This window comes from Gracilinanus agilis, chromosome 3 (genome assembly GCF_016433145.1).
Source record: "Gracilinanus agilis isolate LMUSP501 chromosome 3, AgileGrace, whole genome shotgun sequence".
NCBI lineage: Eukaryota > Metazoa > Chordata > Mammalia > Didelphimorphia > Didelphidae > Gracilinanus > Gracilinanus agilis.
Genome location: NC_058132.1, coordinates 66453892 through 66471198, shown reverse-complemented (window position 1 = coordinate 66471198; position 17307 = coordinate 66453892). Strand labels below are relative to the sequence as shown.

The following is a 17307-nucleotide window of genomic DNA, read 5'->3' as shown; positions in this document are numbered from 1 at the left end:
GTGAGGTGAGAAAGGAGTTTTATAGGTATAAGGGAAGAATAGGGAGAAGCTGCCAGTTGACAAAGAAAAAATTAACATAAGAGATGAGTAGGGAATATTTGAATGAGCAAAACTCTGGGTAAGAGGAGAGAGGACATGTAGGGACACAAGTAGAGGACAAGGAGGAAAGACTCTTCTCCAGGCAGAGAAGGAAACTTCTAAGTTCATTATCCCAGAGGTGAAACAGTTTTATGTTGTGGTGAAAGATATTTGAGGTAAGTTCATGGTTGTCAGTGACTGAGAGAGAATAGAAATTTAGATTATGTTTATTAGAGAGGTTGATGGACTGGTGAGACAGGGTTGTAAAAGGAGCATTAATGGAAAGATGACTGCACTCTGTTGTCCAACCAAATTGGCCCAACACAAATTTTCTCTGTCCTTCATATATTTTACTCCTTCTCCCATCTCCTCTTTGCACTGGTTGTGTTACTGTCTGTAATGTGCCCTTTTCCTTCTCACCTATATATCTAACTTCTTTTATTTCTTTTGCATGTACTCTGTATATATATTTGGAATGTGCTTAAAAATGCAAGTATTGTCTCTCCCAGTTAAATGATAGTTCCTTGAGGGTAAAGGTCATTTTGTCTTTGTAACAGTGGATAGACCTGGGGCAGCTAGGTGGCTCAGTACATAGAGGCCTGGATTTGGCCTCAGATAGGTCCTAGCTGTGTGTGATTTAACCCCAGTTGCCAAGCCCTTTCTGCTCTTCTGTCTTAGAATCAATAATTAGTATCGATTCTTAAGACTGAATTTAAGGGCGTTTTAAAAAATGAATAGAGCTTTGGGCCTGGAGTCAGGAAAATCCAAGTTCAAATTCAGCCTCAGACACTATGTGACCTTGAGCAAGTCTCTACCTCTGTTTACTTCAGTTTCCTCAGTTGTAAAATGAGAATTATAATAGCACTTACTTCACAGGATTATTGTGAGGACCAAATGAAATATTGGTAAAGCACTTAGCACAGAGCCTGGTGCTTAGTAAGAACTATATAAATGCTAGCTATTGTTAGCTATTATGAGCTAACAGTCTCCTCAGCACCTGGTTCAGTGCCTATAATATGGTAGTTGCTTAATACATGCTTGCTGACTGATTGATTGACATCACCAAACCTCCCCTCCAAGTTGGAGAGGAGAGAGCCTGTGAGCCAGCTACTAAGAATTCATTGCTATTTCCACTGTACCACAGCTGCTGAGCTCCACTAATTTGTTTGTGATGGCATCCTTCATGCCTAAATCACGCACCCAGTTTGAGCTTCTGTCAGAATACTTTGTGAGATATGGGTCTGTGCCTAGTTGTTTTTCATTTTATCTAGTGAGTTTCCTTACCCTGCCTTCTTTGTATTGAATTGCTTTATATACAAGCCCAGCAACAACATACCATTGTCTCTTGTCCCCAGACTAGCCTAGGTACGTGAAGAGAAATTCTGCCCCAGAATGTTGGTCACCAGATACTCAATTTTTTTTTTTTTTTGGTCTGTAGCAGCTTGTAAAGATCTTTTAAAGTGTAGAAGGGTTTTGACCTGCTTCATTTAAAATACATAGCAGTTAGAAAAGACCTCTTTAGTGTTGTGACAGTGTAGTGCATGATCCTTTTAGTTCTCCTAACTCAGGGCAGTGTAACATAGTAGGTGTTTACTAGTAGGTGTTGGTTGAATGAAAAAAAAGACAAACTGTCTGTGAATTATCCAGATTAACTATCTCTACAGTTTCACCAGGCATTAAGTCAGCTGTCTGTTTCATTTTGTGCTGTGTAGATCTTGCTGGGTTGGTTAAAGAATCAAAGTGCTCGTATGTGGTTATGAGCTCAATTCCTGAGGAATTTAGCTTTTCCTAGAGAAAAACAACTTTCTATTTCAGCTGGTTATCTCATACAAATCACCACAGACTCCTTACTACTCAAAGAGCAATGCAGAACTTGTCTTTTACTGATGGCAGATAATTAGTACCATGACTATCATTTGTATAATGGGATAACACACCTTACATGACCTAAAAAATCTTTCCCTAAAATTGAAATATACTCCTTGGGAATTCAACAAAGATGTCCCTTTTGGTTTCTCTTTAATTAGCTACCATTTGAGCCAATGGCTATAATTTTTTAGATGTCATCAACATTGTCATTTCACCACTGTCCTTGAGTGTACACCATGGTCTTGATCATTTCCTCTACTGTATTACATCATTGTTAGCCATTTTAATATTATTCCACAACTACATTTTTTATCTGCTTTATAAATCAGATTTATAATGTTTATAATAATGTTATTTCTAATTCACAGAGTGAATGGAATAGATTTGTTTGACTTTTAGGGAGTTTAGCTATGTCAGATTTTAGTTATAATAATTCATTTCTTTCAACAAATTTTAGTTAAGGACTTCCTGTTTGAAAGGCGATGCACTAGGCACAGAAGATAGAAAGTCAAAAAGGAAACAGTTCCTGTTTCAGAGTTTATGTTCTAATTGAACGAATCTAATGAAAAATACAGTCTAGGCAAAATTGAGGAGGGAAAGAACACTAATTACTAAGGGAATCAGAAGTGAATTAGTTCCTGCATAATAATAACAGCTAGCATTTATGACACCTACTATGTGCCAGGCATCATGCTAAGCATTTTACAGATATCAGCCTTAAAAGAAGACGGAGCTTCTGAAAAAGGAGAGATGAAGAGGGAATGCATTACAGGAATGGGAAGAGATGGTTTGTAAATGAGCAGGGCCAGATGATGAAGTGTCCTGTTTCAAGGAGATGCTGTTAATTTAGTTTAGAACCTAAGAGTTTGGGAAAGAGCATTATTTGAAACAAAACAAAACTAAAAATAAGACAGGTGGGAATCTGACTATGGATACCATAAATTAGGTCTAGCTAAACAGTTGGTATCTTAGGTAGTGGATGGCCATTCAGGTATTTTGTTTTTTAACAGAAAAATTGAAATGGTCAAACTTTGTGCTTTAGAAATATTATTTTGGCAGTAGGAAGAGACAAGAAGCAAGTGAACCTATAAGGCAACTGTTAGAATAGTACAATTGAGAAATATTCAATACCCATAAGTTTCCAAATAAGAGGAAGGGGAAGGATAATATGGAAATGGAATGGACAAGGCTTGGCAACTGATTGAACATAAGACAATTAAAGAGAAGAGTTAAGGCTCATTTTGAAACTCGGATCACAAACCTGAAGGACAGCAAGGAAGATAGTAAAATACCTCCATCCTTATACCCTCTCAAATAGGGAAGTTTGTAAGAGTAGTATATTTAGAGAGGAAAGACAAATTCTGCTTTGTACATACTGAATTTAAGATGCCTATCCAGATGGAAATGTCCTATCATATAATTGATGCAGGACTAGAATTCAAGAGAAAGATATGGGCTGGATACATATCTATGAATTATGCATCTGTATCAGTTCTTCCTCACCATCTGACCAATTCTGGGCCTCCTGGCTCTGCTCTCCATGCTTGCTTACCAAATACTTTCACAGCTGTCATGTTCTTCATCCCAGTCCTTGTAGTGGTATTCCTCCATGAGTGGGGAAATGGAATGGTAGTTCCAGTATCTTTTACCCCATACCCTCTCTATCCAGAAGCCCAGGAGGCAGGTAGGAAGAAAAATGACTGCTTACTGGCATTCCCTCCTTTAGTGTGCCCTGTTTTGCTCTTGCATTAGTTGCATTTGCACAAGAGGGAGTGAGCCATACGGCACAGGGCAGCTAACTGGAAGACAAACAGTTTTATAGACTTTGGAATTCCATAGATAGTATATTCTTTCTGGCATCCATGCTGCTGATTGGGAATAGAGATGCTTGGAAGTCCTGGACAAGTTGATCAGTACTCATGTTAATATGAGAGACTCTTGGAAATATTTATTGGCATTTTCACTCTTCTCCAAATGACTTCTTTCCTTCAGCTTTTTGTTGTTTATAATATGGAAAAATGTCTGTGGTCTCTTAAGAGAATTTTACCAGATTGCTGTTTATGAGCACTATTTTATAGCAAAGAACCCAACCCAGGGAATCTGGAAGGGCCCTTAGACAGGATTTAAAACCTAATCCTCGTATTACATAAAATGGAGACCTAGAGAAGATCATGCATTTGAAACCACAGCATAGTGGATTTGAAAGTTCAACAGGCTGTGTTGAAGTTCTCTGACTTAGTCAAATTTATGAAGCAAATGGACTTGGACAGACCATTTCTCATTTTAAAACCTCAGTTTCCTCATCCATTAAATGAAGATATTAGACTAGAGAGCCTCTAAAGGCTCTTTCAGTTCTGATACTTTGTAATACTGTCCTATTTTAAATAGCTTGACAAATGATAACACTGAGTTAGTGGCAGCTCTGGGGCCTAAAACTTTGTTTCCTTGGCTCGCAGACCTGTTTTCTATTCCATGAAACTGTCTCTCTTGATTATAACTCATAGTTCTGCCTTTACCTGTTAGTTCTGGATTTCCTTGCCAGCTCACATAAAGTAATTCTTTTTCTTCTCACTGAATGGCCCTTTATTTTGTTTGGTTCTACTGTACACAGCACTCTGACTTTTCAGATTGCTATGCAGCAGACCCAAGGCCAGAGCTATATATATAGCAGGATTGAATTTCCCATTTTTCCCATCTTGGGCTTTTGTATCCCATGCTGTAGATGTCTTCTTTTAGAGTTTTTTTTTTTTTTTTTTTTTTTTTTTACCCTTCTTGTGTCTTATCATCCTTGGTGCCAGTATAACAAAGTCTTTGGGGGTAGAAGATGGAGGCTTCTTCTACAGGTTAAATCAACTTTGCGCATGTCTTGAGCTAAGCATTAAAGAATATTAAATTTCAAGGATAAGATGGAATTCTTGCTTCAGATAGAAGTTTGGTTCCCAAACTTTTTTGGTCTACCACCCCCTTTCCAGAAAAAATATTACTTAGCCCCCTGGAAATTAATTTTTTAAAAATTTTAATAGCAATTAATAGGAAAGATAAATGCACCTGTGGCCATCACCGCCCCCTTGGATCACTGTAGCGCCCACTTTGGGAATCACTGAGATAGAGGTTTGGATGAGAGGAGGACCTCATAAGTCTTTTCCAGTTTTGGATTTCTGTGATTGGGGTGGGAGTGGGGGGTCATCCATCATAGGGAAAAGGTACCAGATAGAAATTTTGTTCGACTTGTTTATCTTTTGGGCTTACTTGCTAAGAAAACTTAAAATATATGATAGATAGATAGATAGATAGATAGATAGATAGATAGATAGATAGATAGATAGATAGATAGATATCCTTTATGTAGCACTTTAGATTTACAATGTCCTTTATGGATATTGACTCATTTGATCTTGAGTTGAGTTATTCTAAGTTGAATTGTTTGGGTATTCTCTTGGCTCTATATACTGTATGACCATGTTCAAGTCCTGTCCCCATCTCTGAGCCTCAGTTTCTTCAATAAAATTGAGGCATTGGAGTGGATGATCTTTTAGAATTCATGCTGCTCTGAGAAAATTAATGCTTATTTCAATGCTTCAAGCATAATTAGCATGATCTATGTAAGGATGATATTCTTCATTGCAGATTCTAATCCCGCCCCTTTATACATGGTTTCACATATTGCCATATTTTTAAAAAATAAATGTTATTTCACCATAGCAGGCCTTCTAGTGGTTAGCCTCTCCCTGGGTTTGTATTTGAAGCCTTTCTATCTTAAAGGGCATTCCAGAGCTTGCATTCCACAAACATAGTCTTTTCCATAGTGACTTGTTGGAAAAACACTTCGATATGAGAAAAAGGCTCAACAGGACTCCTCAAAATGTGATCTGTGGACCTCTAGGGGTCCTGAAGACCCTTGCAGGTAACTTGTGAGGTTAAAACTATTTTAATAATACTATTAACATTAGTTCTACTAATTACAAAGAACATCTGCCTTTTACACTCTCCTTTTGAGTACAAACAGTAGAGTTTTTCCAGAGACTAGTGAGTGAAAAATTTAGCTGCACATATAAGAACTACATTAATATCCCATCTGCAGAATTATACTATTATCTTGCAAATAGACGAATCTACAAATATGGTCAGACTTGATGCTTTACTGCTATTTTATTTGGTATCAGGATCAACTTGTTGAAGAAACTTATATGTGAACACTTGACAAGCAGAAGTGGTGTTGAAATATTCGGTATTAACTTTTTTTTTTTTTTTTAACCCTTAACTTCTGTGTATTGGCTCATAGGTGGAAGAGTGGTAAGGGTGGGCAATGGGAGTCAAGTGACTTGCCCAGGGTCACACAGCTGGGAAGTGTCTGAGGCCGGGTTTGAACCTAGGACCTCCCGTTTCTAGGTCTGACTCAATCCACTGTGCTACCCAGCTGCCCCTCAGTATTAACTTTTGAATGTGGTGGTTTGTCCTAGAACAACTATGTTGACATTTGCACTGATGATACAGGAATAAAGGCTTGTCAAGCTGTTAGTCCCTTAGCACCAATAAAGGCCCTAGTATGAAACTGACCTAGGAGTCACTGTATCCTTTACTAGTTTCACTTCAGATAGTTTTTGTTGAAGCAATAAAAATGTATTCATTTTATTCAATCTCAGTCCTTGAGTACATATCTTTTTAATATTCTGTGTGATGACAAAGGAACTCTGCATAGAGCAGTGCTGCTGCATTTGCAAGTATAGTGTTTGTCTTGAGGGAAAAGCCCTGGTTCAATTATTAGAGTTACTTAACTAGTTCCACCCCCCCATCCTCCACCCCAAACACCATTTGTACTTGAAAGAACAACCCACAAACAATAATTGTTTAGATCCGGAATATTTTCTCAAAATGAAATAAAGTGAACCTGTCACTTCATGGAAAATAGTCTTAGGCTTATTTTTTTTTTTCTAATGATAAATGCAAAAATTAAAATTTTGATAAAATTTATCTACCACTGTGAACATGACAGCTTCCCAGATCTTTAAGACTTTTCTGATCAGATTAATGGTGATATTTACTAATGAATGTGGTTTTTGATATTTCATAGTGAAATGTGTCAGTATTTGGAAGATTTACATAATTCAGTGAATCAGTATTTCTAAATGACCAGCGGATGATGTCATACTATCCATGGATAAAAAATCTTTTCTAAGTAAAAAATAGACTGATGGACTTTAATGGAAAAGAATATGATTCCATGTAGTAATGAACCCTTAGGAAATGCCCCTTGGGAGCAGTTAGGTAGCACAGTGGAAGAGTGCCAGGCCTGGAGTCTGGAGAACCTGGTTCCAAATGTAGCCTCAGATACTTCCTAGCTCTATGACCTTTGGCAAGTCATTTCACCCCTCTTTGTCATGAGGTGGGTAGCTTTCTTCTTCCCTGGTCCTCTGGAATAATGATTAAGCATTGCATTGATCAGAGTTTTTAAATCTTTCCCAATTTTTTGTTTTTACAATGTTGATGTTATTGCACAGATTATTCCCTTGATTCTTACTTCATTCTGCATCAGTTTATACAAGTCTTCCAGGTTTCTCTGAAACCATCCCTGTCATTATTTCTTACAGCACAATATTACTCTATTACATTACATTTATTACTCAGGAATGACATTAATATATTGCTCTTCTGCTTTTTCCCTTTGAAAAAAATGTTTTTTTAAGTCTGGACTTCAAATTTATTTCTATATGGACTCTGTAATAATGCAGATCAGTAGCCATCTTGGCAATTGATGGTATGTAATGAGAGATGAAATGTGAAGGTTGGTCTTTAGATTCTTGAGGTTGGCTCTACCAACTCTTCTATGCTGCTACTCTTCTTATTAATTCTGCAAGTAGGCTACTAATGTAAGAAAAGGAGACAGCAAAGCATTTTCAGTTCTGTGGGTGCTTTATTTTCATAAGGTCTTGGTTTTCTAGTCTGAATAAAATATTTTATTTTAGAAAATATGAAGTAAATTCTGATCAAAAGAATGTGGTCAGTTTAGAATCTTTATTTGAAAAAAACTTAAAATTTGCTGTGCAGGAAGCTAAAACAAAACTTTAATTTCCTCTTGTATAATGCTCATTTATATGAATTAAGGAAATTCTCGTAAATTTTTTTTTATCTAAAAATTAAATTTTCTTAAAAGCAAAATGAACAAATACTTTATCCACACTAAAATGCTTAATGTATTTTTTGGGAGGAAAAAAATAAATATACATTTAATGTAATAGAGTGGTTCTTGTGGATTCATATCTTTATAGAAGAGGGCCATTACTTATTAATGTTCCCATTTATATAGTGCTTTAAGGTTTATAAATCATTTTACATATTTCTCATTTGATCCTCACAATAACCCTATGAGGTAGGTGCTAGTATTTCCTTTTTACATATGAAGAAAGATTAAATGGTCAGAAAGATTAAATGATATGCTTAAGTTCATATGGCTAATATAAATGTCTGAGGCAGGATTTGAACCATTCCCCCCCCCCCCAATCTTCCAATTTTGTATCTTTTCCACAAAATTCCATATTTTTTTCATATGGTGTTTTACAATGTTGAAATAAGAATCAACATTGTAAGAATCACATACAGTGACTCATTTGATCTTCCATATATGTGTGTGTTATGCAGGGCAGGGATTACTCTCATTTTACTGAAGAGAAAGCTAAAACTCAGAGACTTTAAATTATTTCCCCAAGGCCACAGGGCTAGTAACTGGTGGAATAGTTTCTCAACTCATCCTGTGCATTTTCTTGTTTCTTTTGGTCATTTTCTAGTTTTCTCATCAAAGCCAATTTCGAATAGGACTTTTGCTACTATACTAATATATTATGTAATACATTGTAAAAATATGCAAAAATTGAACTTTAAAAAGGATGAGTTAAAGGTGAAATAAACTATTTAAAAAATATATTTTAGCCATTCTCCAAATATCTCCTTAGTGTCCAGTTGTTTACCGCTACAAAAAGATCTGCTGTGTATCGAACCCCTTCTTCTTTAATCTTTTTGAGGTATTGGCTCAGTAGTCATATTTCTGAGTTACTACAATTTAGTAACTTTTGGAACCTAGTTCCAAAGTGCTTTTCAGAATGGCTAAACTGAACACAGTTCTACTTATAGTATATCTGTGTGCTTATTTTCTCACAACTTTTTCAGATTTATCTTTTTTTTCTGCCGACTTTGCCAATCTTATTGGTATGAAGTAGAAATTTATACATGCTTTAATATATATTTCTCCAATTATTACTGATCTGAGGTATTTTTTAATATGGTTGTCGATAGCTTAGATTTCTTCCCTTGAGAACTGCCTGATCACATCCTTTGACTATGTATTAATTGGGGAATGGCTCATTCTTATAAAGTTTAATCACTTTCTTATATATCTTGGAAAAGAGACCTTCATCAAAGAAACTTGCTGCAAAGACCCCCCCCCCAACTGTTTCCCTTCTAATTTTATTAGCTGTTGATTCTTAAAATGTATTATGTCAGGATGTGGGAGAGAGAGAGAATTTGGAATAAACATTTTTAAAAAATAGAAAGCTAATGTTAAAAATTATTTTTACATGTAATTGTAATTGGGAAAAACTAAAATGTTGAAAGATTGAAAAAAGTAGAAATGATAATATACCATGCTAAATAAAAACTTAAAGCAGAGTAGATTTACATCAGTGTTTGCTGATGCAATAAAACAGGCTAAGCATTTGCACTGGTAGTGTATCCCTCTCCATTAGAATTTTCAGCCAGAAGCAGGGTAGGTAGTAGCAAACCTTTTAGAGACCAAGTGCCCAAACTGCAACTTTCATGCAGCATGTGAGTTGCCTCCCTTGTGTGCATGCGTGCTTCCCCTCCCCCCGCACCCCCCACTTCAGCCGGGGAAGGGAGGAATTGCTCCCATTGGGCTGCTGGGCAGAGGGGTGGGTCATGTGAGAAATATCTTCAGGCACACATGGAAAGGGGGAAAGGAGCAACCCCCTCCAGCATACTCTTGGCATGCTATGCCATAGGTTCACCGACATAGCACCAGCTGATTTCAGAGGTCCCTTTCATCTCCAACCTTCTGTACTTTGTTGTACTTTTGTTAATTTGTTAAAAAGGAAGACACTCCTCATATATAGTTAGTACTGTAAAGTACAATAATAGGTTCTTATTGTAGACATGTTTAAAATGTACTAAGATTTAGCCTATTGCTGGAGCAAGGAGAAAATAGACTGGTAGAATTTGAAAATTCCTTAGATTTAATCCAAAGTAGGGATAAATTGTAGAGAAGAACATTTTTGCTCAATATGAGGTAGACTATCTTAGCTATTAGAGCTGTTTGGAAAATAGAATAGACCACTTCAACATTTAATGACTCTCTCATTCCTGGAGGTATTCAGAATATAACATTTACTTATCTGTAGTGTTAGAGAAGAGATTCGTGTAGGCAGAGAATGGGAAATGGTCTCTCAGAGGATTTCCACCTGAGATAACAGTATGTTTGTGCTATATTATGAGGTCATCCAATCCATTTATAGGCAAACTTTATCAACAGGAAAATTTCAGGGTCCTCTCAATGGCTAAAATGTAGAAAAAATGAAGGAACTATGGAATATGCTCAACAGAATATTTCCCAAATGGTTTCCTTCACATTATATAATGCTGGCTAGATGCTTTTCTTGTTAATTTTCCTCATTCAGTAATTACTTTTAAAAATGTATTAAGGGCCTTTGTGCTTTGGAGATAAAATAACAAAACAATACAAACTTTGCATTTAATGAGCTTATGTTTGCAAGTTGTTGTGTTAGGGGAATAAATAAACATTGCCTTGATTTAAAAAAAAAATTTCTCAAATACAAGGCAAGATTTATTGATAGGCTCTTAATTTTTTTTTTAATTTTGAAATACTTTGAGGGGGATAAAAAAAGGATGGTAGTTATAAGAAAGGCAGTATAGAATAGCAAGAAGAACCCAGATGTAAATTGCCTGAGTTTTAGGCCTGGCTTCTGACTCCTTGGGTGAGTCCCTAATTCTTTCTGGGTTTTAGCTGCTTTTTTCTATAAAGTAAAGGGGTCAGACTAGTTGATTTTCCTTTCTTCCTATAAAAGTCTATGACTTCGCAGGATTTAAAGCCCAGAGTTGTGTCCCGTTTGAAAGAGAATTATGTTAAAAAAAAAAAAAGAAAGAAAGAGAATTATGTGATTCTTTAGGCCTTTAATTTAAATACCTATTTCACTTATAAATAAAAAAATCTCGGGATTTAGACTATTGGAGGAGACCAGGTGGTCTGCTGAAGAGAGCAACAGAATTCTAGTCAAGAAACCTGTCCTTCAGAACTGAGTGTATGACTGACACCGGGCAAATCACTTTCCCTTAGTTTTTTCATTTTTAAAATGAGTAGGTATTCAAAATGAGGTGCATTAGATGATGTCTAAAGTCTTCCAAATAATTATTCTGCATAACCATTTCTGTGAAAGTTTAGCTTTGAAATCAGAATCTACAAAAAGCATTTTAATAATAATAATCTTAACTTTAAATATATTTTGAATATAACCAAAAGTTATCACAACTCATTTTGTTGTCCACAGTACACAAATTAAATTTCTTCTTAAAGCAAAATTTTATAATAAGCAAATTGTTGAATGGTTTCCAACAGAAATTTGCCATTGGAGTCCCTACAATATCTCTGGGCCAGAAAGATCTCTCTCTTGGTGTGCATTTATTAATTTGTTTTTGCAGGTGAAGAAAGCCAAGATGCAAGAGTCAGGAGAGCAAGCTTTGAGGTGCGTAAATTTGAATTTCTTTTATAATCCCTTCCAATCTTGTCTTCATTATTTCTCATTTTTTCTACCTCTTTTTGTTGTGTGCTCTGATTTTTATGGCATGTTGGCACAAAATCATTAACACTCTTTCGTTTACTATCTGCTTATATTGTCAGATAACATAGTTTAAGATGGAATTTTTTCTCCAAAAGAAAATTTCTCTCTACACTTTCACTATACCTACTACACTTACTTCACCTACACTTTACTGATTACCAACAGGTGTAGTATTTGTTGACTGTTTAACAGGAAAGGCCTCTTTTTTCAGGCACCTTTTTAGAGTTTTGTGGTTAGGGACCATGGGGTGGGGGGACCCTCTGGCCTCTAGAAGACTTCTAGATGATCCTCTACCTCCTCAGTCTCGGTTCTTTCCTTCTAAGGAAGTTGTAGGAAGTACTGCACAAAACTGCTCTCATGCATTTCTCTCTTCTTTGCTGTGGCACCCCCCCCCCCACTTTAGAAATTAACGAGTACTTTGTGTATTTTATTTGTATTTTCAAAGTATTAGCTTCTAGTCTTATTGATTAATTTAATAGCTCTTTCACTTTCGATTTTATTAATTTCTCCTTTATTTTTTAGGATTTCTAATTTAGTTTTTATCTGGGGATTTTTCATTTGTTCTCTTTCTAGTTTTTAAATTTGCATGTCCAATTCACTGACCTCTGCTGTCCCTAATTTGTTAATATATGCACTCAACAATATAAATTTCCCCCTGAGTATTGCTTTGGCTGCATCCCATAGATTTTGATAGAATGTCTCATCATTGTCATTCTCTTCAGTGAAATTATTAATTGTTCTTTAACCGATTTTGGAGAATCATATTATTTAATTTCCAGTTAATTTTTATTTGCCTCTCCATGTACCCTTACTAATTATTTTTATTTTATTATGATCTGAAAAAGTTGCATTTATTATTTCTGCTCTTTTACACTTGTTTGCCATGATTTTATGCCTTAGTACATGATCAATCTATGTGAATGTACCATGTGCTGCTGAAAAGGTGTATTCCTTTTTGCCCCTATTTATTTTTCTCCACATATCTATTAACTCTAATTTTTCTAAGATTTCATTCACATCTCTTACCTCTTGTTTATTTTTTGGTTTGATTTATTTAGATCTGATAGAGGAAGGTTCAGGTGTCCCACTAGTATAGTTTTACTCTCTATTTCCTCCTTAAGCTCCACTAGTTTCTTCTTTAGAAATTTGGATGCTATACCATTTGGTGCATACATGTTGAGTACTGAGATTTCCTCATTGTCTATGCTGCCTTTTATCAGGATGTAATTACCTTCCCTATCTTTTTTAATCAGATCTGTTTTTACTTTGACTTTGTCAGATATCATGATTACGATTCCTGCCTTCTTTTTCTCAGTTGAAGCCCAAAAGATTTTGCTCCAGCCTTTTACTTTTACCCTGTATGTGTCTACCTGCATCATGTGTGTTTCTTGTAGACAACATATGGTAGGATTTTGGTTTCTAATCCACTCTGCTGTTTGCTTCTGTATGGTGAGTTCATCCCATTCACATTCAGAGTTATGATTACCACCTGTGTATTCCCCATCATTTTGATTTCCTCTCCTAGGCCTGCCCTTTCTTCTTTCACTATTTCCTTCTACACCAGTGTTTTACTTTTAATCAGTGTCCCTAATCCCCACCCTTATTTTACTTCCCTTTCTCCCTTCCCCCTTTTTATTCCCTTCTTATTCTTCTTTAGAGTCCTTTTAAGCTATCCCCTACACTCTCCTTCCCTTGTATTGCTGCCCTCCTCACCAGTCCTTTTGTTATACTTCCACTTCTTTATAGGGCATCAATCAATTCTCTGCCCCAATGGATCTGATTGTTCTTCCCTCTTTGAGTCTACTTCAGTGCACGTAAGAATTAAATGTTGCCTATCTCCATCCTCTTTCACCCTTCCATTGTATTGGTCTTCTCCTCTGCTCCGGCCGTGCGCTTCTTTATGAAATAGAAATTTACCCCATTTTGTCTCTTTTCCCATTTCTCTTGGTATTATCCTCTTTTTTTTTTTTTACCTCTAGTTTTATATATATGCATGTGTGTGTGTGTGTGTGTGTGTGTGTGTGTTTCATCCTATACAGTTTGTTACTGTTCCCTCTAAGTATACTTCTTCTAGCTACCCTGATGATAGTAACAATTTTTAAGAGTTATCAATATCATCTTTTCTTATACGAATACAAATCATTTGAACTTATTGGATCCCTTTAAAAAGAGGGATTTTTTGTTTTTGTTTTTTCCCTTTCTTAATTTGCCTTTTGTTATTCTCTTGAGTTCTGTGTTTGGGCATCAAATTTTCTGTTTAAGTCTGGTCTTTTCTTTATGAATGCTTGGAAGTCTTCTATTTTATTAAATGACCATACTTTCCCCTACGATAATATAGTCAGTTTTGCTAGGTAGTCAATTCTTGATTGTAGACCTAGTTCCCTTGCTTTTTGGAATATCATATTCCATGCCTTCTGGTCCTTCAGAGTAGATCAGTGGTTCTCAAACTTTTTTGGCCTACCACCCCCTTTCCAGAAAAAAATATTACTTAGCACCCCCTGGAAATTATGAAACTATTTATTGAACAGAATGTAATACCAAAAAAGTGTGGCCATCACCTCTCCCTGGATCGCTACAGCACCCACCAGGGGGTGGTAGTGCCCACTTTGGGAATCACTGGTATAGATGCATCAGATCCTGTGTTACTTTAACTGTGGTTCCATGATATCTGAATGACTTCTTAGCAGCTTGTAATATTTTTTCCTTGGTCTGGTAGTTCTTTAATTTGGCTATAACATTCCTGGCGTTGCCAATTGGGAATTAAATGCAGGAGGCGATCTGTGGATTCTTTCAGTCTTTACTTTTCCCTCTTGTTTGAGAATGTAAGGGCAGTTTTCTTGGATGATTTCCTGTAGAATGGTGTTCAGGCTTTTACTTTTGTCATGATCTTCTGGTAGTCCAATAATTCTTAAATTGTCTCTCCTGGATATATTTTCCACGTCTGTAGTTTTGTCAATGAGGTGTTTCATATTTCCTCAATTTTTTCATTCTTTTGATTTTGGTTTATGTCTAGACTCTTGCTGCCTTGTGAAGTCATTTGCTTCTAGTTGTTGGATTCTAATTTTTAAAGACTGAATTTCATCCCTGGCTTTTTGGTCATCCTTCTCCTGGTCTGATTTTCTTTGTAGGTCATCTTTCACCTTCTTTGCCTCATTTTCAAGCTTATCAATTCTGGCTTTCAAGACACTATTTTCTTGTTTTAGTTCATGTGCCTCTGTTTCCAGATGACTTATTTTGCTTTTTAAGTCCTTTTCCCAATTGTCTTCAGCCTCTCTTAATTGTTTTTGAATTGTGTGTTTTGAGTTCTTCCAAAGCCTGTGTCCAATTCACTGGAGTTTCTGTGGTTTTGCTCGATGTTCCTTGGTCCTCCTCTGTTCCATTTTCTCTTTCTCTATTACCTGGATAGAAGCTGTTGATTGTAATTTCTTTTTTCTTTTTGTTTTTACTCATTTTTTCCTTCTTTCCCCCTTATCATTTGCTGTAATCTTGCTCCTCTGTTTATTTGCTGCGTAAAGGGGGAAAATTATGGTTGGACTGGATATTTAAGAGTTTTGGTCACCAGGAATTGATTACCCAATTCCAAAATAAAAGACCCAAGTCAGGATGACTTTTATGGTGGGGGGTGGGGGAGGGAGAGAGGAGAGAGGGAGGAGAAAGAGTGAGTGTGAGTGTGTGTTACCCCAGCCTGGTCCAGACCCAAACCAGGAAGGGCTTCAGAGGCCCCAACAAAGGGCACAGAAGTCAATTAAACGAGGCCTCCTCTAAGATGAGAGGCCTCTTTTGAGGCTAGGGCCTCCAGAAACACCAAAGAAAGGAAAGGGAGTCAGCCTAACTTACCCATGTGATAATTCAAAGGGAAGCAGTCTGAGTTCTCAACCTGAGCTCCTTCAAGCCCATGTTCAAAAGGCAAAATCCCCTCACAGGAAGTTACCGCATATTTAAAAGGTAGTTCTTTTCATCACTTCTTGAGTCCACCTCCAGCACTACGAGGACAAATGGCAGCCTCAGCTTTGTTTTGGACTGCCCAGGGGGCAGTCACTTGTTTTTTATTTTTCACTTACTATCACATGTGGGTCATAGATTCCCCCCCCCCCCCTTCGCCATTTTATTCTAAGTTGGGTGGATTGATATATTCCTGGTGGCTAAAGTCTAAAGAATGAATAAAGGTGAGCTAATTCCATTTACATAGCTGTATCTTTGGGTTTGGAGTATTCTGTCCTAAAGGGGCTTCTTCTCTGCTCTACTGATTGACTAGGTTAGGCTGATGGTATTAATGAGTCCTGAGGTCAGATCTTCCCCAGCTGACAGCAGAAGCTGAAGGTGTGGAGGCTGAAGGGAGTTGGGCTTCCCACCATGTTATCAAGATATTCTGTAGTAGTTGCAGTAGTTGTAGCAGAGCTTAGTCAGCAAGGCTCTCAGTGGAGTCAGTGAGGGAGGGGTATTGGAGATTGGAGATTGAGCTTCCCTGGCCTCCTAAGGCTTCTTATCTGCCCTATTGATAAGATTAAGCCAGGGCCTAGTTGATCTGCTGAGCTGGATGTGCTTTGAGGCCAAAAACCTGTGGGGGTTGGGGGAAGGGTAGGACAAGATGGAGCATTTGGGCTGCAATTAGGCTGCCCTTTCTGCGCTTCTCCTCCAGCTGCCTCCTTGCCGCTTGTGTTTAATGCCCTGAGCCTGGCACAACTGTGCCAACAAGGCACTCCCTCCAGACTAGAGCCCTTGCTTGCTCAGAGATTCCAGGCACCACTCAGCACAGTAGGTGGGGAAGTGGTCCTGAGGCCTTCCTTCTTCCTTTCCCTTGAATCCGAGAGTTCAAGAATTCAGGCTTTTTGGGGGGGGGCATACTTTTTAAGTTGAATCTAGCAGGAGGATCCCCTAGCTTTGTCCTGTTGTTAGATTTGGTTTTCTTTCCCCTCAAAGCACTTTGGTTTTGATTGGTGTGGAAGGATTTTCAAAGAGGTAGGTCTGACCTTTTCCCACAATGGCCATCTTGACTCCACCCTCCCCCCCCCCCCCCATTTATAGGTAATTACTATAGTTTCTCTTTTTCTTTAGAGAACTTTGTCACATCCACCCATGCATGTATGTTCATTCAAATATTCTCAGACACTACCTGTACTTGACCTTGTCTGGAGAGAGAGTCCAAAATCAGCGTGTGGCTAATTGAGCCTTGACTGATGCAATTTCCTACTTACTTACAGGTTTGTTGGGGGAATGGAGTGTTTGGGAAGGACTAGCTATTCTGATATTAGAGTTTACTGAGCCATTTTCAAGACAGCTCATCCACTTCCACCTGTCACACAACTCTTATCTATGGCTCCATGAAGCTATAGCATACACAGCAGCCACACCCTAGTAAAACTGTTCCTTCAGGTGGGCTGTACCAAGTTGAAGGTAACTGATAGTCCTCAAACCTATGCATGAGTTAGGAGGATGTCTACCCTAAGCATGTAAAGACTTCCCCTGGAGGAATAGGTGTATAAGAATAATTTGTCCCAAT

At 37.3% G+C, this 17307-nt stretch overlaps 1 protein-coding gene across 1 annotated transcript in view; it reads left to right on the top strand.

The window, feature by feature from the left end:
- Nucleotides 1-17307, top strand: part of EYA3 (EYA transcriptional coactivator and phosphatase 3) — a 126071-nt gene that overhangs the window by 52541 nt on the left and 56223 nt on the right. The window contains exon 3 of the mRNA XM_044667937.1: nucleotides 11668-11711. Within this exon, the coding sequence (XP_044523872.1) occupies nucleotides 11668-11711 (44 nt within the window). The remainder of the gene's footprint in view (nucleotides 1-11667; nucleotides 11712-17307) is intronic.